Source organism: Danio rerio, chromosome 3 (assembly GCF_049306965.1).
Source record: "Danio rerio strain Tuebingen ecotype United States chromosome 3, GRCz12tu, whole genome shotgun sequence".
In the NCBI taxonomy this organism is placed as follows: domain Eukaryota; kingdom Metazoa; phylum Chordata; class Actinopteri; order Cypriniformes; family Danionidae; genus Danio; species Danio rerio.
This window is the reverse complement of record NC_133178.1, coordinates 33,385,713-33,413,566: the sequence shown is the minus strand read 5'-3', so window position 1 is coordinate 33,413,566 and position 27,854 is coordinate 33,385,713. Positions and strand designations below refer to the sequence as shown.

General features: G+C 35.9%; 1 protein-coding gene across 3 annotated transcripts in view; it reads left to right on the top strand.

Annotated features, from left to right (window-relative positions):
- septin9a (septin 9a) overlaps positions 1 to 27,854 on the top strand; it is a 132,765-nt gene that overhangs the window by 28,773 nt on the left and 76,138 nt on the right. Inside the window, exon 1 of one of the 3 annotated variants that reach the window (XM_068216034.1) lies at positions 11,019 to 11,313. The exons of the other annotated variants lie outside the window; for them this stretch is intronic. Within the exon in view, the coding sequence (XP_068072135.1) occupies positions 11,259 to 11,313 (55 nt within the window). The 5' untranslated portion in view covers positions 11,019 to 11,258. Of the gene's footprint in view, positions 1 to 11,018; positions 11,314 to 27,854 lie in introns of those variants that run through there. 3 annotated transcript variants of the gene reach the window in all.

Sequence of the window (27,854 nt, the reverse complement as noted above, 5' to 3'; positions counted from 1 at the left end):
TACACATTATGCATAAATAACTACCAATAGGACTAGGCTGGACGTATAATAGACTTTACAGAATGAATAGAGGATACGGTTATGGTAATGCCATAGTCCTCTTTTGTTAGTGGAAAGCTAGTGAGTGGTGTAAGCAGAACTGAATGAACCAGCTCTTTTATTGCTCTGAATCAGGGCTGTGTGGATGGATGGACAGACCAAAAGAGAGACAGAAAACAGGAAGTGGTTGTAAGTAAGAGAAATTATGTAGGAATGAACCTTAGTCTGAGTAGATGTTTTTAATTCCTCTAGGTTTCATACGTCACATTGTCATAGGTCTTGACAGATTTTTTCATGATCATGTGGGTGAATGATTGGCATAGAGAAACAGATTTTCCATGCTGCACTTTTGATCCTTCAGACATCAGTCTTGTTTTCATTTGTGTCAAATGAAAAACATGTCCACATTGACCACAATGTGTTAGGATAAAAATTGTGAGCACTATTTGCAGTTGCCCGACTAACCATAAAACAGCGTTCTCACAGTATTTACCAATAAATGATGTCTTAAATGCATGAGCCACCTCCTTAAAGCTATTAAAAAGGCAGAGACTTTAACATACTGCTTTGCTTTGGACATTTTATCATGCATCACACAGTTGACATTCTACTCATGAAAGCTAATAGTAGTACACATGAGAACCAAAGACAAAAGCCATGACGAATGACAGAGTTTACAGCCAGTCAAACAAACAGTGAAATATGATGAGGTGATTGATATTTTGGAGGTATGATGTCAGGTCTAGTCTTGTCTGGGAACGGTTACTCTTATTTAGACTCACTAAACGTGTTTTGATACTTAGTTTGTCAATACATTTTGTTTTTAAATGCTATAACTTCCACCCAGTGACTCAAATTTCACTTAGAATCGTCTTTTGGCTTGGTTGTTTAACAAGTGAAGTTTATAGGAGTGGTCAGATGTGGGTAGCAATATGTGGTTATTATTTTTGATTATTAGTGTAATATTTGTATTTATCTAAGTTTATTATGGACTGCTACTTTTTATACCAAAATCTGGCAACATGAATGAGTCAAGCTTCATTATAATTACTTAGCAAATACAGAAGAAACATCTGTAATGTGTATTAAATGTGTCACTAACCAGTATTTTTTTGTAGAATTGATGTAAGAAGTCAACTTGGTTATTAAATGTGATTGTCACTTCTAAAAAGTTCAACACAATCTTGTTGGAAATATGTGCTCAGGGCTACATTTTTAGGAATGGTGAAATATGTGCCCGGGGCTAATTCTGGCTGCATTTTGTTTGTTAAATGATGCCTATGGAGCGGTATGATGCCATTGATATCTTCTGTTCCTTTTTGCTCTGCTGCTGACCGATTAATGCTGCATTCACACCAAATGCGGATGAAGCGTCAAAAGCAAGTGATTTACTTAAGTCAATGCAAAGATACGAATAGATATTTTGTGGCACGATTCGCGTGAATGAGGCAACATGAATGGCATGATTTGCGTGAATGAAGGGGCATGATTATGACAGTGCTTGTTATTGGTGTAACGAAAGGGTAATCCTCTTGCCAACACCGAAAAACAGCTCATCAAACTGGGCTTGGCTTAGTCTGAAGCACCGCTGAAAGCCTCCATCATCCAGGTACAGTTTCTAAAGGAGTTGATGAACTCAGAGCTAGGGAACCACCTCTAAAAGGATCTAGTAAACTCACCGCCAAACTAATTTTCAGCATTCCTAAAGCACATACAGCACAGCTACTATCTCAATAAAATCCATTTTAGCCATTTAGTAACAAAGTTAGAATCACCGGGCAAACAGAAGCCTTGCCCATGACGTGAATCTTTGTCTATTGTGAAGTAAATTTCATGCACAAATTAAGTGAATTTGATGCGTGAATTAATGGTGTACATCTCTCTATGTGCGGCTTTTCCAGCGTGACTACTTTGCTAAGTAGCTTGCCTTTTTATGATATCGGACTTCAGATGCGTAGCAGACTGGGGTTCGAGCCCGCAAAGGATACTTCCAGAAATCAGATAGAACAAAAGTGAAATTGTTGTAAAAGCATGTAGCCATGGTGGTTTTACTCTTCTAGTTTGCTTTTGAAAACACTATTGGTTGGGTTTAGGGAAGGAGGTGCATGGGTCAGTAGATAGCAATCTGATACATGCACGACAAGCTGATTTTCTTTTTTCACGGATGTAGATGAGAAAGTTGTAATGTACACAGCAGCTTCTGGTGGATTTTTTCAGAAGGACATGCAAATGGCACTTATAAGAAACCGTGGCCCAGTAACATATTTAAGATTGTCAAAAAATGAACACAGCGGCTTCTAGATGATTTGTGAAAATAAAAATGCAAGCAGACATAGCCCTTCGCACTTTTTGTGGTTTGCAAAAATGTAGCACTTGTCGCATTTCTAGAATGAGCCTGTGATTGAGCTTTGTGTAAATTGCTGAGTTGACCCACCAGACCTAGCCTTGCCCTTCTTCTGTCCCTGTAAATGTTCCTAACATGAACTAACAACTTTACTTACTGTCTTACAATGATAGATTTGAGTTTGAAAACCTTTTCCCATGAGAACTTTGGATCGTGCGCTGGTTTGCTTAATGTTTATATTGTCAGTTTTAAGAACAACAACAATATATATATATATATATATATATATATATATATATATATATATATATATATATATATATATATATATATATACAGTCAGTATAGTCAGTACAGTCAATATCGGGACATCAACACAATTCTAACATTTTTGGCTCTATACACCAACACAATGGATTGGAAATTGAATGCTTTAATTTGAGTGTATTGACATCTAAATCAGGTGGATGGTGTATGAATTACAACAGTTTGCATATGTGCCTCCTAATTGTTAAGGGACCAAAAGTAATAGGACAACTGGCTTCTCAGCTGCTCGATGGCCAGGTGTGTGTTTTTTCCCTAATGATCCAAATTACATTGAGCAGATAAAAGTTCCAGAGTTCTGCATCAGGTGATGTCTATTTATTCCAGACTTCAAGCTGTAATTGACTGCAAAGGATATGCAACCAAGTATTACAAAGTGAAAGTTTGAATTATGATTATTATTCTGTCCAATTACTTTTGGTCCCTTAACAAGTGAATAATAATTAAATAATCTAATATATATATATATATATATATATATATATATATATATATATATATATATATATATATATATATATATATATATATATATATATATATATATACACACACACACACACACACACACACACACACACACACACACACACATATGTATAAATACAGTTGAAGTCAGAATTATTAGCCCCTTTCAATTATTAGACCCCCTGTTTATTTTTCCCTAATTTCTGTTTATCGGAGAGATTTTTTCAATACATTAGACATAATAGTTTTAAAAACTCATTTCTAATAACTGATTTATTTTATCTTTGCCATGATAACAGTAAATTATATTTGACTCGATATTTTTCAAGACACTTCAATGCAGCTTAAAGTTACATTTAAAGGCTTAACTAGGTTAATTAGGTTAACTAGGCATGTTAGGGTAATTAGTCAAGTTATTGTATAATGATGGTTTGTTCTGTAGACTATCAAAAAAATTGCTTAAAGGAGGTAATAATTTTGACCTTAAAATGGTGTTTAAAAAATTAAAAACTGCTTTTATTCTAGCCAAAATAAAACAAAAAAAACTTTTTCCAGAAGAAAAAATATTATCCGACATACTGTGAAAATTCACTATAATTTCACTATACTTTCAATATTATAGACATATTATTTTACAACACAGAATGAAACCATATTTTGTGAATTCAGTACTTGCTTGAGGTTAATGATTATAATAGGTCATAAAACTATTTGCACTTCCACTGTGGTTATAATTATAGTACATTCAGATAGTTTAATTATAAACACCAGTTTGTGATGTCATGCAGCATATTAAGGTGCTTTGTAGATGGATGTAGATGGATGAGACCAGATGTCTGAATAATTCAAGTTAATACGCCAGCATTTTTCAGCACAAAAAGTATGGTGCGGAGCTTGTACTCATTTTCAGATGATGTATTATTATAAGAATATATTATGCTTTAATCCTGTAATTTTTTTAACGATTAAACTAAACATAGCAAGAGTGTTAAAACCTTAAGGACTATTATCAACCTATCAGCAGGTTGTCAGCAGGGCCTCTCATGTATAAAACATCATGTAGTGTATAAAATTGCACACAAGGGCGAAAACAGGAAGAGTGAGACTGAGACCCCCATGTAAATTAAAGAACTGTCAGCAGGACCCCCTCTGTGTGTGGATGTTAAAAGCGGAAAAAATAGAGACAGCTTTCCTGTTTACATGCAAATAGCATCTTGCAAATGAGCACCCGTGCATTTGAAAAGCTTTGGTCAAGGTGTGAAATGCTGAAATGCATCTTTTCTAGCAACCTTTCATCCTGTTCTATGTACACTTACCAAATATCACCATGTATGCATTTATGTATGTGTGTATGTGTAATATGATATATTTAAACAGATTGTTATGTTTTTAAGTATAAGAAATAAAGAAATATATGGCCACTTGAGTACACTCAATGACAGTTCTATTATTAGTACATGCATTTAATTCTAAATTTATTTAATGTTTGTTTATTTGTTAATTAATAATATGTTGAATAAATAAGATTAATTTAATGCAGCATTAATATTTATTTATTTATGTTTATTATTTGTAGTAGTATTAGTGTTATTATTACTAGTGTTATTGTACAGTGTCATCAATTTACCCACATAATTATAATTACATAAAATTAATTAATGTGACCTGTAGTGTTTGAAGACAGATTACAGCAAAAGGTGAGAATCTGTTAAACTTGGAAAAAAGGTCACAAATGATAAAAGAGAGAATAAAACATATATTTTTAAATATGGCGTCAAATAAGATATGATTTGTTTACATTTCACTGGGATTGTGTTGCATTTTTTATGGGTTTCAATCACATTTTTGCCCTGACAGCCTTGAGTGTATCTAATTTTTAAACCTTTAAATGAAAATTCATTCATTCATTTTCTTTTCGGCTTAGTCTTTTTATTAATCAGGGGTTGCCACAGCGTAATGAACCGCCAACTTATCCAGCATATGTTTTACGCAGCAGATGCCCTTCCAGCCGCAACCCAACACTAAGAAACACCCATACACTCTCATTCACATACATACACTACGAGCAATTTGTGAGGCAATCATGCTACCCACTGCGCCACCGTGACGCCTAAATTAAAATTAATGTGTGTGTGTGTAAGCTTGTGACAAGACCAGTGCACCTTTCAAAAGCTGATACAGTCACTTTCTCCTTCTCCTCCATTCCTATACTCACCTGATAGACAGAGAGTATAACTCCTCTGAGAGTAAACATGAGTAACTCCTCACAGTCTGGGTGTTGAGGAGCCTCTGCAGATGTTCTCATAGACTCCTGAGGGACGCAGTGCTGCAAAGAGTCTGACTGCTGCTCTGAGGCCCTGTGTAAACATGCAGAGGACACCACAGCTCTCCTTCCTCCTAAATTCACAGCTCTACACAAGATTTACACACTTCTGGAGAACCCTCAACACAACTGTAACATAGATCACATGCCACTTACAGGTCCCACCTACATGGAAGCTAATACTGATTGTTTTATATTTTTCAGTGTCAGGGATATCTTTTTCTCTCTCTCTTTCTGTGGTATGTCAGTGAATGAGTTATGCTTCAGATGGCATGTGTTTACAGAAGCCTCTCTCGGACTGGTACTGCTCTCTATAATGTAGCATGTGAGATCTCAGTGTCTGGAGAAGACATGTCAGTGTTCATTATTCGGGTTTTTGAATGGAAGAGCTGCTTCTAGAATTAAGTTCGACGTTCCTTGAAAAGTGACTGACTGCTGGATTATGATATATAAAACTTTTCTGTGTTACAGCGGCATCTAGTGGTTATTGCTATTTTATGAATGACCTGAAGGTCTGAAGGTGTCATAGATCAGGGGTTCCCAAACCTTTAAGCTTGCGACCCCCAAAATAACAATTCCAGTGATTTGCAACCCCCACTATCTTGAGACGAGGTTATAAACATACAAACATTGCACAGAACGTTCACACATACTAGCAGGAAGTAACTAAATAAACAAGCTTATTAACAACACAAGAAAAGTGCAACAGTCAAATAATTTTTTATAGTCATTATTTATTTGTTTATTTTAATATTAATCTCACTTAATGAGAATGGCTGGCACAACGTTAACATCACAAGACTATTCTTGGTTTAAATTCTGTGACTTGGAGATCTTTCTCTGTGTTCAGTCATGGCGTTTATTTTTATTGTATGAGAATACTGAATGTTTAACATTGTGCCGTATAATCAGTCTGCTGCAACTATCACTGTTGCTGTGTCATTAATCTAGCATAATAACTCCACGGGTCCCAATTCAATCGAAAAAGAAATGAAAGGCTGATGGATTTTTTGTTTGCATCTTGTGTTTTAACTATTAAATACTATTTTTATCTCCTGCAGGTTATGGATAAAACATGGTAATTCTAATAGATTAATAACATATATGATATTTTTGGAAATCACCAAGCAAAGTTAAAAACTTGCACTTTTGGAAACAAAACTAATTATTTTCAATGTTTTTCATATTTAAAGTAGACAATAAGCAGTATCTCTTCTAAATAAAATAACTCTTGTAAATCCTATAAATTGTGTTTTAACTGTGCATTTCTTGATCTTCTGTAATCAAACATTTGAATGTAACTAAGAATTTGAATGTAATGGAGAATATGCTGTCTCAAGGCATCTCAGGTGCAGCTTCCTTTCATCCACATCTGACCAGAGATCATATGTGGCTGCAAAGTGGCAGCAGCAGTGTAAACCAGCCTCAGCCTAACTGAGTGATGTCATGTTACTCCACACATGATAAAGTAATTGAAAAAATGGTTGGATTTATTTTCGATTAGTCGCCCAGCCCTAGTTCCGTCCCACACTTTGGGAACCGCTGTCATAGATGACAGTTACGTTTGGTAAAAGAAGTTACTCACATTACAAACTATTAAAAAGTTGGTAATTTAAACTTATGTTAAAACGTTTAGTGTTGAGTGTTCTCTGCTCACCACTGCTGCAACTGTTTGATTAAAATACAGTACCAACAATCATGTGAAATATAATTACAGTTCAAAATAGCTGTTTGCATGTTCTCCCTGCGTTCGCGTGGGTTTCCTCGTGGTGCTCCGCTTTCCCCCACTGTCCAAAGACATGCGGTACAGGTGAATTGGGTAGGCTAAATTGTCCGTAGGGTGTTTGTTCCCCGAGATGGGTTGCGGCTGGAAGGGCATCTGCTGAGTAAAAACCTGCTGGATAAGTTGGTGGTTCATTCCACTGTGCCGACCCCGGATTAATGAACGGACTAAGCCGACAAGAAAATGAATGAATGAAAATAGAATGAACAGAATTTTGGAAATATAAATTATTACAGGTGTTGTTACTGTCACTGTTGATGATGATAATACATCATTGCTACAAACAAAAATGGGGTTTCACTTTTATTAGAATAGTACAGTGGAGTTTGCAGATAGAAAAGCATTGGGAGGAGAGAGGGAAAGGACCGGCAAAGGGCCTTAACCTGGGAATTAAATCCAGGTCACCGTGAGCACCTAAGTGGTGCTAACATGACAACAGCTGCCGCCTAACGTTTAGGAATTGTGAGCACGAGTTAGAATTGTTGTTAGGAAGAGAGACTTGTGATCAGAAAGTCACCAGTTTGACCTCTAGGAATTGTTGGTGGTGAGAGTAAATAACCAGCACTCTCACCACCCACATTACCAGAGCTAAGGTGAGTTTCTTAAGCAACTGAAACTTCCCACTACTTCTGACCACTGCTCTGAGTGTGTTTATAGTGTATGTGTGTTCACTGTGCTGTGTGTGCAGTTGGATGGGTTAAATGCAGAGCACAAATTCCGAGTATGGGTCACCATACTTGGCCACATGTGATGACTTTCACTTTCACTTATGTCACCTGTTAACTTATTAAAATAGTTTACCATGTCGTCAACTTAGAATTATAAGGTTCTATCTTTGTCAAATTTGAGTTATTCACATATTCTTATTAAATGACAACTTATTTACATTATTTGTTTTTTAGTTGTTTAAGTTGTTTACATTTTAGGACTTTTTATTTTAAAAATGTAAAAATCGAAATATAGTTGAAGTCAGAATTATTAGCTCCCCTTTGAATTTTTTTTCCCTTTTAAATATTTCCCCAATGATGTTTAACAGAGCAAGGACATTTTCACCGTATGTCTGATATATTTTTTTTTCTGGAGAAAGTCTTATTTGTTTTATTTTCAGTTAGAATTAAAGCAGTTTAAAAAAAAATTATAAACCATTTTAAGGTCAAAATTATAAGCCCCTTTAAGCAAAATATTTTTGATAGTCTACAGAACAAACCATCATTATAAATTAACTTGCCTAATTACCCCAACCTGCCTAGTTAACCAAATTAACCTAGTTAAGCCTTTAAATGTCCCTTTAAGCAGTACAGAAGTGTCTTTAAAAGTATCTAGTCAAATATTATTTACTGTCATCATGGCAAAGATAAAATAAATTTGTAATTAGAAATGAGTTATTAAATTTATTATGATTAGGAATGTGTTGAAAAAAACCTTCTTTCAGTTAAACAGAAATTAGAAAAAAAATATATAAACAGGGGGGCTAATAATTCAGGGGGGCTAATAATTCTGACCTTAACTGTAGGTTTTATCCGCAAAGTCAAACTCTAGCTTGGCTCTAAAAGGTTCTTTCTGTGAGCCAGTCAGCATTATGAAAACAAGCACGAGGACCAGTCAGGATTCTGCTTTCTTTGTCATTCCACCCAACTTCTATGTTGTTTAAAATTCTATATATTAAATGTGAAATATTTATATTTTTGTATATAGTCAGTGAAACAGTTTTCAGTGTTAATCTGTTAAATAACTAATTTGCTCATTGTCTGTTTTCTTTTAAAGTCTTTAAATTTGATATTAGGCCTTGAAGGGCAAATAATTAATTGAATTCATGGGGTCTTAATTACAACAATAAATATGACCATATTATTACAGAAAATAAACAGCTGCACTGGACAAAATATTTAGCACAACTTTCTCTGCTTAATTTTAACAAGAAAAATATTCACCCTAAAACTTAAAACTTATATATATATATATATATATATATATATATATATATATATATATATATATATATATATATATATATATATAATTATAAGCAGACTGATTGTATTTCTTGAAAAGTTATGCTTCAGTTAATGATCTGCCAGATAAAACCTTACAAATCCAAGCAAAAAATGACTTTTTATAATTAAAGCATTCAATCTGCATTTGCCCTGTTTTTTTTTACCCAATTTGCAATAGTAAGATACTGTAATTTTGATGATTTACATTTAGGGTCTCTGTGATGTTAATGTATGAAAGAGAACTGTTACCCACATATTGTTTGCTTTATGGAATGCAAAAACTTTGAAGCTCAATATCTCAAAATAAAAGCAGATAGAACCTTATAATTCCAAGGCGACGTTGTTTTAACAATTTACAAGATATACTGTAATACAAGATGTCTTATACAAGATTCAGCTTTATATTTTAAGTCAGTTTATTCTAATGCAAGTCATGTTAAATTGATACTTAATTGAAAACGTTTTAGGCACAAATTAATCTTTAAAAATTGACTGATATCAAAAAAATTTATCAATATTTTTGACTATAGGAAGGACATACACTAATAATGACTACACTAAAAAAAGCAGGATTTTTTTCAACCCGAATTTGAGCTCGATATGGAAAAACTGAATCACTTGATTAGAATGTTAATTAACAAATAAATCCATTGATTGGGTTTTTGCATATCTTACCTAAATGTGGAGTACATTTTACCTTATGGTCAAAAAATTTACAAAACAAATTACACACACATCTGAATAAGCAATCTTTCTGAATAATAACCAAATGAGTTTGGACTTTTTGGTGTAACTTTACTTTATCTAATTAATATTCATGAGTCAGGCTGACAAGGTTAACACTGTTCCCTATGAAATGTTTCAGATTGTTCCTATGTGTCCCGTTTCTGCATTCCCCCTTGTCCTGGATTTGTGTGGCATGTAAAAGTGTGTTTGCAAGCCTGTATACAGAAGGCCTGGTGTTTGCATTAGACATGCCTGAAGAGCTGTGAAATCTGCTGTATGATTAGTCACATACAGCTCGACTTTCCTGTTTTTGTAGGCTCCAGCCCACGACATGCACTTCAGGCATCGGTGCAACATGTAACCCAGCATTTCCCAACAGTGTCACAAACACAAAGAAATTTCCTTCCAGGAGACTCTAAAAAAAAACCCAACAAACCAGTCATGCAGCATCACAACAGCGGTTAGCAGAGCAGATCCCTAAACGATAACCAGAGCTGTTAATATTTAGATCAAATAAAAACATGTGCTGGTGGTTTACTAGAAGATGTGGGCATTAAATGCAGTCACAATCAGAGATGAGGTCACAGATTTAAGATACCCTCAACCCATCCTCCCTTCATATATCGACAAGCAGGGTTTGTGACCTGAAGCGATAGATGTGTGCTCAAATTCAGGAAACTACTGGGGAAGCCGCAAGCGCAGACGTGCTCTCCTCAGGGACTGTGATGAAATATATACCGCTGCCATCACACACACACAAAAAAAGAATCAGACTCTTCCCCTACAATCTGAATAGGTTTAATCTGAAAGGGCTCTCTCATGTTATCTCTACTACAATTGCAAAAGAGCCCGTTTCTGTGCATACCATAGTGTGTTGGAAAGTAAAAGTTCAGACTCAAATAACTCATGTGAGACTCTATCAGAGAGAGAGGGAGGAGAAAGAGAGAGAGAGAGAGAGAGAGAGAGAGAAGGAGTGAAAGAGAGTGAATGGGGGTGGGGGTTTGTCATCGGTTTCTCATTCTGAGCTCTGCTATAGTCGGAGAGCTGGAGGAAGTGGGAAAACCTCAGTTGGTCCTTTAAGAAAGTGCTGGGCTTGGATCTGGGGAGCCGCTCCGATCGCTTTCTCTTTTTTTATGTCCTCTCCCCCCACCCGTTACCTCCTAATTTGGGATTTGTTTGGGAGCTGGAGAGCAAAGTCTGTGAGAGTTTCGCCCTTGCTGGGAAAGGTTGCTTTGATCCTGCAGATTCAGCTTCAAAATGTCTGATTCCACTGTCAATGCGCATTTGGAGGGAATTATCTCAGATTTTGAAGGTTTGTGGTTTTTCTTTTATTAGGTCATTTTAATAAGTAACTTCTGAGTGATCATTTGATGTTGCTCAGTACTTTTTATAAAATGTGTGAAATGTCAAAATGGAGTTTGTTATTGTCAACAATCTGTATTTTTTGAACTTTTGCACATTAATTCACATTTATTGTAAAACAGATATTGTCGATAAAACAAATGTTGGATTTTAAAGTACAAAATATTCATTGGATTTGTTTGATATTGTTTTGTATCTGGTCAATGTGAAGATGTTATGGTTAATTTTTGACTTTATAATTTTTTTTAAATGTGACATTTGCTAACTTATTGTCAGAAAGACATTGACAGTTAAACAAATGTTGAATTTTAAAGCACAATATATTAATCAGACTAATTTGGATTAGTTCTGTTGCTTGTGTCACTAGTCACTGGGAAGTCAGTTTTATTAGTGTCTGTCTCTAAGCTAAAATGCAACAATCCATTGTTGTCAAAATTGTGAATAGTCAATGTGAGGTACCTTTTTATTTTTCACAATATCTGTCTCTTTAAGTTTTAAAATTTAAAAAGTCATTTTATTCCATACTTGTTTTTATAACTTTAAAAAAATGTGCTATATGCCCACTTATTATTAGACAGATATTGATAATAAGGCAAACTTTAAATCACAAAACTTTAATCAGATTCATTTGATATAGTTCTGTAACTTGTGTCAATAGTCAGCATAAAGTTAGTTACTGTCAATATTTTTTTTAGAACTTTGCATATTTATTTTCAGTGTAAACACTCAATATGAAGTGAGTTTTGGTAGTACTTTGTTTTGAGTGTAGACTGTCTGCTTAATATCTGTTGATACTGCTCCTTCAACTGACATTTATCTGACTATAAGAAACTTTGCAAGTACATGTCAACTTACACTAACCCCAACCCTAATGATCTACTTATAATCTAATGAGAATTAGTTGGAAAGTAGATGCAATGTAACTTAGATTCAACAAACGGACCATCAAAATAAAGTGTGACCTGAGTTTTTGGCAATATCTCACTAACATTTACAAATGTATCATTTACACATTTTAGTCAAAGTCAGTTATCGTCAGTATTTGTTTATGCACCTTATAAACGAAACATATGACGGTGTCAGTGCAAAGTAACTGTCAATATCTGTCTTTATAACTTTCAGTTTTTGTTAACATCTCTCTGACTTTTACAAATGTATCATTTGCACATTTTAAAGGTTATGGAGACAGATATTAACAATAAAAACAATTGATGAACTTTACAGCACTAAACATTCATTGTTTGTTATAGTTCTATAAAAGTACTGTATGCAAATAGTCAGTGTAAAGTCAGTTATTGTCAGTATTTGTTTCTGCACCTTATAGACCATTTTAAGGGATGTAAACAAAAACAATGGTCCCAAGGTATTTCCTCTTTTACATTTTTAATTTTTATAGCTTCTGAGAATCCAAAAAAGAGCTACATATTGATAAATAATGATGGCTGTTTTAACATTAAGTTATGATTGAATTGCCTTTTGTTATTAAATACCTTGATAAAAGAAAATGGTAATGTGCCAATGAAATTACCCCACTATAATGGTCTATACCAGGGGTTCTCAACTGGTTTGGCCATGTGACCCACATTTTTACATAGTCATCAAACCGCGACCCAAATTTTTAGGAACTACAATACAGTTTTAGGAAATATACTTAATTTGTATTTATTTATTAACAAAAACAAGTAGTGACAGAAACATCATAAGAAATTCACAAAGACTTGTAAATAAACAATATTTTATTGCTGTCATTTAACAAAATAGATCAAATTATAGAAATATTACAAAGTAAAAACGACAAATACTGTTAATAATAAACTGTTAATGAAACATGTTTTCTGGTTTCTAAATGTTTTAATTTAAAAGCTCTCATGACACACTTCGGCTTTAAATCTTTTTTGTCATCAATATATATATATATATATATATATATATATATATATATATATATATATATATATATATATATATATATATATATATATATTATTTATATATATATATATATATATATATATATATATATATATATATATATATATATATATATATATATATATATATATATATATATATATATACACATCCATTCTTTACATATTCGGGGTCGTACTTGCACTTCGACATATTTGTTGCAATGATTAAATTAAATTTCACATGTCAAATGGTAGGGTTGTCGCACATGCATTTCAAAATAAAAGTCCGGTATAAGCAAAAAAAAATAAAAATGAAAAAAATTAAACTTTGGTTGTTGTTTTTTTTGACCACACACTCTGCGACCCACTGAAAATGTTCCCGCGACCCACTTTTGGGTCACGACCCACCAGTTGAGAAACACTGGTCTATATCACCATATGACAGCGAACTAACAGTGCAACGTTAGTAACTGTCAATATCTCTCTTTACAACTTTTTAAAAATGTGACTCCACATGTATTGTCAGACAGTCTGAACAGTCAATTATTTTTGTCAGAAGCTCCCTTTTACTTTTTAAAATGTGTGAATAGTCAATTGTAAAGTATTTTTGTGTCAGTAACTCTCTTAGTAACTTAGCACTTCTGTAATATTTAATAAAGTTGTGAAGACAGATATTGACATTAACAACAACAACAACAAAAAAAAAATGTTGAACTTCACAGCCCAAAACATTCATATACTGTAGATGTTCTGTACACTACCGGTCTGCACACTTTTTTTCCATGTTTTTTTTTTCCAAGACAATTAATTATTCTTCATCAGGGTCACATTTATTAAATGTATTTTGTTTAAAATTTAACTTATTGTATGTTGTTTCAAATTAAATTAATACTTCAATCATTACTTCATGTAAACAGTCAATGTAAAGTCATTTATTGCCAGAAACAGTCTGAATAACCTTTAAAATGTTTAAATGGTCATCATTGTCAGTATATGTCTCATAGTGAGTGTGTGTCTCTTCTCTAGTGCCTTTTGTTTCTGTAGCTGAGTATGTTGTGGTTGTGTCATGCAGGTCATGTGGCTGTCTAGAGATATCTATGTGTGTGTGTGTGTGTGTGTTACTCACCCTTTTGGTTGAGCTGTATCCTCATGCATGACAGGAAACGTCCTCACTGCGCTAACACGACAGCAACTTTAACCATCACTGACCGTCACACCTGCCCACCTCCTCGAGCTGCACGTCTCTGTTTCTGCCTTTCATTTGTTTTTCGTGGGCTGCTCCTGGCATTGATTTGCTCTGTCATCCCTCCCTTCCCCCTTTCCTCTCTCTTCTCCTCTCTCAACACCTCTCATCCAGCTGCCAGAGAGCCTGACAAACACACGCCTCTCATACGCAAAAGACGCATTCCCACTTGTCTGGCTTCTTCAGTGTCATCACTTATTAAGTTTAGGAATGCGTTTGGTGCCAAATATCGGGAGGTTTGAGGATGAGGAACGGCATGCGGGTCAGGGCAGGGTGGTCTTCATGAGTAAGCCAGATGACCTGGGTCACCCGGACAAGAGGCTTTAGTTGTGCACCTGGCTGCGTTTTTTGGTGGACATTCACTTTGTGTCTGACAGAAAGAGATACTTTGGTCAGGAGGAGTGAATGCACGACAGACTGACAGTGTGCTCTGGCTTTGAGCTAAAACTTACAGACGGACAAAGAAGGAAATTCCACAGAAAACGCTAAAGTCTGTGGGTACTGAAAGTGGCTGGTTTGCCAGACATGGAGTTTTCTCTTAATTTAGATGTGTCTTGGTGGACTTCAATTGACTTGTGTGTTTTTGACAAAACCAGATGTTTGACTAAGAGGTCTGGTTAGCATTGGAGCATAATGTGGCCAAGAAAAGTCTACTGTACTTAGACACTACCCAGCAGACACACAACATAATAAGACGTTAATATTAGATTTGATTTAGGTTGCCAGCATCTAAGTACAATGTTATTTTGATGTCCAATAATGATATGAAATGACGTTGATATTTTGTTGATTTTAGGTTATGTTCAAAAGTGATCAAAATCCAACGTCGAACCAACATCTTAAACCAACGTCATACTGACGTAAAATACTGGCAATTAATAGGTATGGCAACCAAAATCCAACGTCTGATAGATGTTATATTGGTAACATTCACATAGGGCCAAGCTGTGACATCACATATATATTTACATTAAATGTCGCCTACGCTGTTGTTGTCTATTGGAAGGAATGCGTCAATAAAGCAGCCATTTTAGTACAGGGTAGCGCTCCTTTGAAATGACTGTAACACCAAGGTGCAGTGTAGGACTGACCATCCAGAGCCAGAGATAAATACACATTTATGCATATATCTATGACCTGCATCCCTCTCTTGAGGGAGTGATTCGTAATTGAATGAATCCCCATTATGAACGTCTCGTTCACTTAGCCGACTGTAATACAAGTTTCTAGCACCGCAGCATCTTGTCGTCATATTTCATTTACATTGTTTGCTTATTTTTTTCAACAAAACTAGTCTTTAGTGTGAGTTTGGTGCTATTTTACCTTATGATCAGTGCAGCAAGTGACTATATTATTGTCAATACTTGTTTAGCACAAAAGTTTGTAACATACAAAAACTTAAAAAACAAAATCTTACCTATGAAATAGGTGAATGCCTTTGTGCTTTGTTTTCTCTGTTTGCTCATTACTACACCCGTACACAGCACTTAAATTCCAGTATCTTCAAATTGGCTTTGACATATGACAAATTGAATGACATTTGGTCTGGGAGCACTGTACAAATGTGGCAGCGCTGTTGATGCATGCTCAGGGTCTGTATGCAATAACTAGTGTATGTATCTATGGTAAAGTTTTAAAGTTGTTTTAAAGTTGTGTTGGCAAGTGAATGCAATGTCTGTTTGACGCTGGACATTGACTTCGGCCTCACATTCAAACAAACTGCAACGCCAATGTGAATCTAACGTCATGTTGACGTCCTGCTCCAGCTGGGTAAAAACTCTGGCTGACACTGATTAGGCATGGGCCGGTATAAGATTCTGACGGTATGATAACCTTGGATAAAAATATCCTGGTACCCCGGTATTGTGATTTCTGCTCTAAAATATATTCTATTTAAATGTCTAGGTAAAAAACAAAAACTTTTTTCCCTTTTAAACACAATATATTTCATCTTTTGAAAGATTTAAAATATTTTGGAGCAGTAAACATGTCAGGCTAAAAACTTCAATTGAATCATTGACTTCTGCTGTCTTCATTAGTTAAAAAAAACTGATTTCTTTACAATTTAAAATGGCATCTTTTGATATTTTTTCTACTGGAGGCACTGTTGACTAAAAATCAATAAAGAAATTCATTAATAAATAAATAAGTAAATAAAAAATCTTACCTATATCTTAGGAACTTCAGAAAATACAGAAATTTAAAACCTTGACTTTTCCAAACCGCGGTATACCTTGAATTTGGTTATCGTCCCATGCTTACTTGCTTAAAACTGATATATATGTTACATAATAAAAAAACATCTAATTAAAATGAAAATAAATTTAATAAATAAATCAAATTAAGTATAAAATGCAAAATACAGAATGGCAAAAACAACCAAATTGCTAAGCCATGATTAATTAAATGCATTTAAAAACAGAATATTGGCCTGATAACTAGTAATCAAATCAAATCAAATCACTTTTATTGTCACATCATCAGAAGCACGTGTGCTGTGATGAGTGAAAAGCTTAGGTGCTGGCTCCAGACAGTGCAAAATACAGACAGTGCAAATACAAAGACAGTGCAAAATACAGACAGTGCAGAATACAACAACAACAGCATACTCCTAAAAAACAGGACAATGTAAAACTGTCATTGTTGACAGCGATATGTACAATGAATAGGTGTACCCATGGCTGTAGGAAGTATTGTTTTAAGTATGGATTGGTTAAAGTACAGTGCATGCTACATATTGATGGTTTACAGTGAGGGGTATGGAAAAGTCTGTGTGAGGTGTGTTAAGTGTTCATCAGCCTAATAGTCTGAGGGAAGAAGCTTTCCTTCAGTCGGCTGGTGTGTGACCGAATGCTGCGGTGGCTAGAGTCGCTGCTGATTCTCTTGGCTTTTCTCATGCACCGTCTAATGTAGATGTCCTTGAGGGTGGAAAGCTCACCTCCTGTGATGCGTCCAGCAGTTTGCACAATCCCATGTAGGCCTTTGCGATAGCTGCAGGTGCTTTTTCCATACCAGGTGGTGATACAGCCAGACAGGATGCTCTCCACAGTGCAGGTGTAGAACGAGTGGAGGATGTGGGAGCTCATTCCAAACCTCCTGAGATGCCTGAGAACTACTGAGTAACTACTTTACATGAATAAAATGTAAAGTAGTTACTCTATACTAAAATAATCCTGCATATATATCCTAATATTTATATGTATTGCCTTAAAACATTGTCTAAATGTAAAAATAACGAGGATGAAAAGAGAAATACACAAATTTCAAAGGTATAGTCAATTAAAAAAAGAAAATTGCATAATGATATGGTACCAATATATTATGAGTCTCTGATAAAATATTAAGTGCAAACCACTATAAATGTATGTTTTCATGTATCATTTAAGGGGCAGGGTTCTCTGAAATAAATATTTTGGCATGACATAAATCATTTCTAGAAGTCATTTAAATAAAGGTTTGGAATCAGCTGTCATAACAAATAGTAAAAAAGATCACTAAACTTCCAGTGCTGCTTCTTGCTTGATCTAGAAAGTATTTTTCAGCTGTGTGTATGGTATGCAACAGACTGTCAGCGGACAGACGGTGGGCGCTCACAGCCTGAGACTAAACCAATACAGACATATTCAGTGCCGTTGATAAGTAAACACTCAAGTCAGGGCGCTTGAATGATTGAGATAGACAGCAACGTATTTACATGTTTGTTTTCAGACTACGACAATGACCAAATGTTTATTCGTCTTTTGGTCTTTGCTGGATTGCAGAGTGAATGACCAAAGTGGACAACCTAAATTGGCAGTTTTTGCCCATTTTAGGAACACATGACAACCATTTCAGACCGGGACTCATTACATTTCTAACAAATCAGACATCAGCACAGGAAAAGCACACTCATTATACTGTGACCAAATCACTTTCATGTTGCATGTAAAGCTAAATGTTGTCTCTAAATTCATCATCAAGCGCTGCTATTTGCAGAGCTTTAGGGCAGCACTGACCACACCATAAAGAGAAGTATGCACTTTAAAGTGCGGTTCTGTGCTATGCTACCTCAGGGTTGGAAAATAGTCTCACTGCTGTATGTTCACAAAGCCCATTACTTTCAGTTAATAATTAGTAAATAAACAAGTGAATGCTTATCAATGCTGGTGTCACATTTGCATGATTACGATGAGGTAATAATTTCTAAAAATTAGACAGTTATGAAGATACTGCCCTGCTGAAAAATCCAGCTTAAACCAGCCTAGGCTGGTTGGCTGGTTTTAGCTGGTCGACCAGGCTGGTTTTAGAGGGGTTTTGGCCATTTCCAGGCTGGTTTCCAGCCATTTCCAGCCTGGTCTTAGCTGGTCAGACTGGAAAATGACCAGCTAAAACCAGATTGACCAGCCTGGTTTAAGCTGGACATAGCTGGTTTTGGCTGGGCTCCCAGCCTGGCTAGGCTAGTTAAGCTGGTTTTAGCTGGTCATCTCCCAGCCTGATCAGCTAATACCAGGCTGGAAATGGCTGGAAACCAGCCTGGAAATGGCCAAAACCCCTCTAAAACCAGCCTGGTCAGCCAGCTAAAACCAGCCAACCAGCCTAGGCTGGTTTAAGCAGTTTTTTTCAGTAGGGTGGTTGGCCTGTTAATCCAGCTAGCTTTTAAAAGCTGGTGATCAGTCAGTATACTGTGTGTTATTTTAAATAAAGCTAGCTGAATATATTGTCTTGCTAGTTAAGAATCCTAGTGCCAACCTAGTGCACACAACAATGCTAGTAGGTTAGCGACTAATAGCGAAAAGCTAGCTGCTAGCGCTGACTCTTGCCAATGACATCACTTGCACACAGCCTTAGGCTGTTTTCACACATTCAGAGAAGGATTGAGGTTGGGAACGGTGCAATAAATGACTTCCTTTTATTCAGTCCTGGCCTCCGTACAAGGAAATGGGCTTAATATATGAAGCTCATAACTTCTAAAATTCATAGCCACACTTTTGAAGTGCGAACATATTGAAATACTCCCTGGAAACAGCGCAAATGTTATGGTGAGCAGTCACATGACTCTGGAGTTTATTGCTATGTGTAACTGAAAGGATATTAAAAGTTCTGATTTGTGACCCTTTATGAGTGTCCTTAAGCTTATCATAATATCATAACATGCCTGACCAGTTAACCCTTGTTGTGCTGTGGTACTATTGAAAGGCTGATTGTTATGAGCATTGATTTAATCTGGTTTAATGCCAGAAGTGTTTGTGCAGAGCTGATGTTACACATGACTGCTTATGATGCTCTCAAAAACATAGCTTGATCATTTTGAGTAGATGAGGGTGTGTGGTCAACGGTCTAGAGGGAGAATAATAATAGAAACAGGAAAAGTTGATAAAAATAGTTAGAAAAGAGAGGTGCATGAGAAAGAGAGTGTAACGATAACAGTTGTGTCGTATCAGCCTGTTTTTCATATTTCTTTCCTGTCTTGTGATCGTTTGTGCCTTTCAAAGAAATGGCCCTAAGAGATGGTATTTTTACATAAGCACCATTTACACAAACACACTTGTTCAATTGAAAATCTAGTTTAAGCTGGTAGCTGAACAAGTTATTAGCTGGTTAGCAAGCCACCATGTTCTAAAGCTAGAAAGATGGGCCAGAAAACAGAGTAAATATTTTCACAAAGCTTTTGTTCTCTGCATAGTGTTGTCAGTTTCATGGCAATTGTAAACCTATGATAGTCATCTACCAGTTGCTACTGATATTTCCCATTTATAACTAAAATGCTTATTTTCACACAGTACATGATTAAAATGTTATATTACATTCACTCACTGGCTACTTTATTGGGTACACCTTACTAGTACCGTGTTGGACCCCATTTTGCCTTCAGAACTGCCTTAATCCTTCAAGGCATAGATTCAACAAGGTACTGGAAATATTCCTCAGTAATTTTAGTCTATACTGAAATAATAGCATCACACAGATTTGTTCCAAATCCACATCCCAAAAGTGCTTTATTGGATTGAGATCTGGTGACTGTGGAGGCCATTTGAGAACAGTGTCATGAGTAATCATTGTCATGTTCAAGAAACCAGTCTAAGATGATTTACGCTGTATGACATGGTGCATTATCCTGCTGGAAGTAGCCATCAGAAGATGGGTACACTTTGGAGATTTAGGGATGGGCATGGTCAGCAACAATACTCAGATAGGCTGTGGTATTGACACATTGCTCAAATGGTACTAATGGGCCCAAAGTGTGCCATGAAAATATCCCCTACACCAGCGGCCTAAACTGTTGATACATGGCAGGATGGATCCATGCGTTCATGTTTTGATGCCAAATTCTGACCCTACCATCCAAATATTGCAGCAGAAATCAAGACTCATCAGACCAGGCAACGTTTCTCCAATCTTCAATTGTCCAACTTTGGTAAGCCTGTGTGAATTGTAGCCTCAGTTTCCAGTTCTTAGCTGACAGGAATGACACCTGGTGTGGTCTTGCTGTAGCCCATCTACCTTAAGGTTAGATGTATTGTGCATTCAGAGATGCTCTTCTGCATACGGTTGTAATGAGTTGGTATTTGAGTTACTGTTGCCTTTCTATCAGCTCGATCCAGTCTGGCATCAACAAGGCATTTGTGCCAACAGAACTGCCACTCACTGGAAATTTTCTCTTTTTCAGACCATTCTCTGTAAACCCTAGAAATGGTTGTGCGTATAAATCCCAATAGATCAGCAGTTAATAAAATACTCAGACCAGCCCATCTCGCACCAGCAACCATGCCACATTCAAAGTCACTTCAATCAACTTTCTCCCCCATTCTGATGCTCAGTTTAAACTGCATCACATTTTCTTGGCCATGCCTACATGTCTAATTGCATTGAATTGCAGCCATGTGATTGTTTGATTAGAAATTTACGTTAACAAGCAGTTGGACAGGTGTACCTAACAAAGTGTTTAATAAAGTGACACTATTTAGAATGAAAGTTATGTAATTTACTCTTACAAAAGCCTTTAACACTGTTTAATCTGTGGAATATGATTTGATAAATGTTGGTAATTAAAACATTTTGAGGGCAATAGGCTTTCATTCTATGGCAAAAAAAATAAAAATATTACAAAATAACAGAAAAATAATTAAAATAATCTGTCAAGATAGCTTAATTTGATGCAGCACGAGGGTGACTAAATTATACTAATAAAGTACACAAAAAATATCATGTGTTGGGGAAAATCTCTACATTATGGTATATTCAAATGGTAGTTGACTTTTGCTAATACTGATCAGCTAATATCCGTAATCCAACTGCCAACTAGCTCAAATGAACCGTAACCCCATACTTAGCTTGTTGTGTATCACATGACTTCAGTTGAACTGGTTCTACTGTACATGTTTCCACCAGCTGCTACAGTGTATAGCCTACTGTAGCTGTGTCCCTTATACACATGTATGGTTACCTACAACCTAGAATTGCACAATAGCAAAAATAAATTGAACCCAGAGAATTATGTTATAAGCAAGCCACCCCTGGTGCTGTAGACATCTGAGATGGAGTTCATTTTGATGGTTAACATATAAGCCAAAGTTCTTGCAAACCACTCTGAAACTAATCAACTCTTGCCTTAAGGCTGACAGAAACTGTAAGCAAGTGAGACATGGGTTTTTTTGCACCAAGATGAATCTAGAGAAATGCACACATTTGTCTCTTAACCTGCATTGTCTCTTTTAAAACCACACTAAATGTGAAGTGTGAGGACTGCCGAACCTCCAGTGCGCTTTGTGAGTCACAAGTTACGTAAGGTGAAGCTTGACAAGTATTTATGCATGCAGAAAAAGCATTCGCAAAATCTTGCTTCCATAGATGTGCATGTGTTTGTGTGTTCATGAGCAGGGTTGTGTGAGAGGATGAGTTTGTATGTATGTGTTTACTCAAAGCTGCAGCTGTGTGTACTGTGGGAGAGAGACAGCGAGGGCTCTTATGTGTTTTTGTGCGGGCCATTTCCCACCACAGCCTGAGGCTGCGTCACACAACTCCCAACTCTCACAGATCAGCAAGGCCAAACATATCATTACAGCAGAATCATACTATCTGTTTGTATCCTGTTGTTTTTGCCGGCACATACCTCAAACACCTCTGTTTCTCTGGCGGTTTGGGGTTGAGTTGCTACGGATGTCTTTTTCTGGCTGGGTAGATGTGATTGTGATAATTACGACAGATTGCTCTTGCCTGTGATTATAGGTGAACTGTTACAGTCATATCAGCTAGCTTTATTTTAGTTGATGGAGCCACAAACCACAGAAGAGTCCCCCTAAAAAGAGTGATCTGAGGTACGGTTTATAAGATCTTCAGTGCAGTTAGTTTATAATTTTTCGTTACAAGTGTTAATCATGACGTGAACTGAATTTTTCTGACAAGTTTTACTGACATGTTGCAGACAGGGATAATTTGTTTCTCGTTTCAGGTAATATGAAGTAGAAACATACTACAATGTTTTCTGTGTTAGATGTGTGTGCTCTTGTAGTGTTGCAAATTTTTCAAAATCTGAAGTACTTAAATAAGTACAGCAAGTGATGCTATTTTACATTGCTGCGCCTTCTCCTGCAATGTTGTTAGCTAGCAAATGGCTAAACAGAGGTGGCATTTTAATGGTCCAAACGTACCATTTTTCAGAACATAAACCACTGTGTAAATACGATCCAATGATGCCAGGGGAGACTATGCCATAGAACTAATGTGAAAGAACATTACGCTTACCAAAATAATAAATAATTAGACTTAGACAGTAAACAACATCCAGCATTCTTGTATCTTGTAGTGACTATTGCAATGCTCCAATCCTTAATAAATGTTGTGTCCTAAATGAGGTAGTGTACTGTACACAATGCAAGAACTGTAGTTTTATTTTGTCAGCAGGGTTAAGAAATGGCCCACCCTTTATCCACAAAGAAAGCTGGTAAAGTTTGTTGGGTTAATGAAGTGTGTAATTTGAGATTTGAAGTGCAGTACCCCTTTTTATTGATTACACATTGCTCATATAATTCAAAATGTGTGAAAAATTAATGCATACTTACTCCCAGGGCCATTTCATATCGAAGTTGAAATTCAGCCATACCATGTTGGTGTTTTGTAACTCATTTTTATCTCATTTTTATGAGGTAGGTCTTTAGCCCAACACTCAACCCCCAACCTAGAGGACCAGGACATACACACATACACTACGGCTAATTTAGCTTGTTCAGTTCACCTATAGTGCATGTGTTTGGACTTTGAAAGAAACCGGAGCACCCGGAGGAAACCCACGCGAACATGGGGAGTACATGCAAACTCAACAGAAATGCCAACTGACCCAGCAGGGGCTCAAACCAGCAACATTCTTGCTGTGAGGTGACAGTGCTACCCACTGCGCATTAATTGATGCACACTTAATACTAATTAAAACACCTTCTAGTAAATACTGCTTATAGATTGTCCACTGTTCTAATTTTACGAAAACATTGAATTAAAATATTTGATATTTATTCATTGGGATAAACCCCTTGAGATGTACCATCTCATTTGCAAGGGAGTCCCACAATTAATCACAATCACATAATAATAACACCAAAAGACAGAACAAAACATAACATAACATAAAAAAAGAGTAATTTTAGTAAGTCATAGTGTCTTTTCATCAGTCATCACCAACTTATCCAGCATGTTTTACACAGTGGAGACCCTTCCAGTTGAAACCCAGTATTGGGAAACATCCATACACACTCATTCACACACATACTCTACGGCCAATTTAGCTTATTCAATTTACCTGTAGTGCTTGTCTTTGGACTGTGGGGAAAACCGGAGCACCCGGAGGAAACCCACACAAACACGTGGAGAACATGCAAACTCCACACAGAAATGCCAACTGAGCCAGCCGGGACTCGAATCAGCTATCTTTTTCCAGTGAGGTCTCAGTGCTAACCACTGAGTCACTGTGTCACCCCTAATCAGGTTTTAATAGTTTTATTTAAGTTATACATCAGTTACCTTAATATTATTGTGTGTTAGACTGATGTAAGTTGAGGTAACTAGAAAAGTTAAACTGATTCAACAAAAAAAATTAAGGCAGCGAGATTTTTGTCTTAAAGACAGTTTGCATGTGTTTAACTGCTGCTCTTATCTTTTAACTTTGCCTCTTTTAAAAAACAAGACTAGAGTTTTTGCATTTTTCTAAGCAAAATCACTTTATGACAATCTTAGCAATGGTGAATATGCTCTGCATTCCTGGCAATTTTTCAAAGTTTAACACAGACAAGCGCAGAAAATATACAAATAAATCTCCTGAAAATTTGAAAAATGTTCTGGTTTACCTTAACATTAATTATGTTTAGTTATTATTATTATTATTATTGAAATTATTATTATTTATTTTTACAGACATATCAGTGCATTTTCTGATCTTGATCTTTTGGATGCTCTAAAATACCTATTGTTCAAATAGACTGAGGTTTGTTTTTCAAAGTCAGACGTGTCTAGCTGGCTCACCCTATCAAAAATACACTCTCACCATATAGAGATTCTTATGTAAGGGATCATGTGCTTGTTTTGGCTGTAGTGGACACAGTATGGTTTTTGTTCTGCACTATGCAGTGTGAAAGCACAGAGCAATTGATACACTACACAATAAAATCTGTCTCTATTATCATATGCATCCTGTCTGTGAACAAAAAGGTTGTTTGAGGACAGAACCTGAGAGAGATTAATCAAACTGTTATGATTCATGCAGTATGTGTGTGCCACGATATAGTATGCTGTTCCCAGTGTATTACAGCTTGGACTAAAGGAACAGGTTTGACAATGTGTCTTCCTGCATAACACACATTTACAATCATTTTCCACAGAACGATAATCCTGCCCTAGGGACTTGTGTATGCGGACTACTACTAAAGCTTTTATTTTCAGATTTCAGATATTTACAGATTTTATTTACATGTTTCATAGATTGCACATATTTTTGTAACAAAGCAGTAATGCAGATTCTGTTTAAATTCAGGCACATTTTGAAATGGCAGGAAATGACACGATCAGGGCGCAGCTTAAAAAAAAGCCCCCCCCCCCCCCCCCCCCCCCCTCAAAAAAAAGATGAGTCATGAGAAAAATGGTCATTCACTCCTCTGGATCATGAGAAAAAGCAAAACAACCACATGTCATAAGCCTTAATTCAGTGTATCACATTTCCAATCATAACACCAGCGGTGTCAGGAAATAAAAAAACATCACTCAACTACTCAAAAATGAATCAAAGCACAAGCAAGCCTCATTTCCTTATCCAAATGAAAGGGAGGTACTGTAAAACAGGACCATCGGCTTCCATCCTTTCCTGATAACCGGAGGTCAGTTTTCCTGTGTGTTGGAAGAAACTGGATCCATGTGCTTTGGAGTCGACAAGTCCTGCTGTGTTTTGATAAGCATGCCAATGACCAGCATGACGTAAAATGCTGAGCTTCATAATCGACACCTTTACTAGACGGGGAATGTCCTGAGAAACATTAGACTGGTCTTACGCAAAGATCTGAATTCCTGTCTGTTTCTAAAGAGACAGTTCACCTATCAACAGGTATTTTGAAGCACTGTTTCTGCACTGTAAAATATATATATATGATCAGTTAGTCATGACAACATATGCATAAGAAAGGCAAAACAAGCAACAATCACTACTTAAAACAATAGTTGAAAAAAAAACAATAATAGAAAATAAAACTACAATTTTGGGTTTAACATCAAAGTGGAAAAAATTTATTAACAGTAGCTTTATTTATACATTATTTTAAACCTTATAGCTTCAATAGTTTTTGTGCTTTTGGTTGTTTTATTTAGGATCAATTTATTTTAAATATTTAATAGTTTTAATATATTTATAATTTTATTTTAAATATTATTTTGGTTTAAATAATTTATGTATTATTCATATTTGAAAAGTTCGGATGCAAAAACCTAAGTGCAGTCTGAAATTTTCATCTAAAATTAGCATTTTTCTCAGGCTGTTGTGTAGTTTTAGTAATTTAACCCTCAGTGCAAAGAATAGGTTATTTTCATTGCTCTGAAAGTGAATAATTGAACATAAACAAAGAAGGCTGAGAAAAACGCATATTTTAGAGGAAAATTTCAGACGGCACTCAGAGGTTTTTGCATTTGAACTTTTTAATTTTATTTTATTACAGTTTTATTTCATTTAACATTTTTTAAAAGGTTTTGTTAACAACAAAACTGATGTAGGGTATTATAGGGCTAATTATAGGGTATGTTTGCCCAAAATATTATGTTATTTATTACTAACCATCGTGTGTATCCGAAACCCCTGAGACCCTCGTTCATCATCAGAACACAAATGAAGATATTTTAGATTACATCTGAGAACAAACACATATACACATATACACAAATGGTCCGGGCATGTTCAGTCCCGAAAATACCAAAAATTATTCTCAAAACATAGCATATGGGTCAGTTAACACATTATGAATATGATCATAATTTCATAATGTTATAATATGACTTCAACTGTTTCTTCTCATCAGTGTCAGTATTGGAATCACATCAACAAGACTACTGTGCTGTTTTTGTGTGTCACACTATAGGTCGCACTGTTGACAAATATATTTCAGCTTTAGTGAACTATCACTGGTGTCACGGTGATGCAGTGGGTTGCACGATTGCCTCACAGCAAGAAGGTCACTGGTTCAAACCTCGGCTGCGTCAGTTGTCTTTTCTCAGTTTCCTCTGGGTGCTCCAGTCCAAAGATGTGGTATAGGTGAATTGATTAAGCTAAATTGTCTGTAATGTATGTGTAAATGGGTGTGTATGAATATTTCCCAGTGATGGGTTGCAGCTGGAAGGGCATCTTATCCAACATTAGCTGGATAAATGGGCGGTTCATTCCACTGTGGCGACCCCAGAGTAATAAAGGGTCTAAGCAGAAAAGAAAATGAATGAATGAATGAATGAATGAACTCTAAGTTTCCTGTGCCTGATACTTTTACTGCCCATTGCATGCTAATGCACGTTGAAGCCTTTAGGGTGGTTTAAAAAAAAATGGCCATCTTTAGCTTTGACACCCAGGAACAGACTTTTATTTTTTAGATTTTTTGTCCCACAGCTGGCTTTATCTGATTATGCACAAACAGCTATTGTTTATTTCTCATGAACATGGCTGCCAATGGAGCTTCAAACACTGATACTCTCCCACACTGAACTAAGATCCAGCTGTGAACTGGAAGACTTGAGGTTTGTATGACAGAAAAAAGCAAGACTTACAAAGGCTCTTTGCATCCATCCAGCATTCAGTGACTCCAGAGATGCGAAATCTGCTGAACTATGGTTTCAGTATAGCTT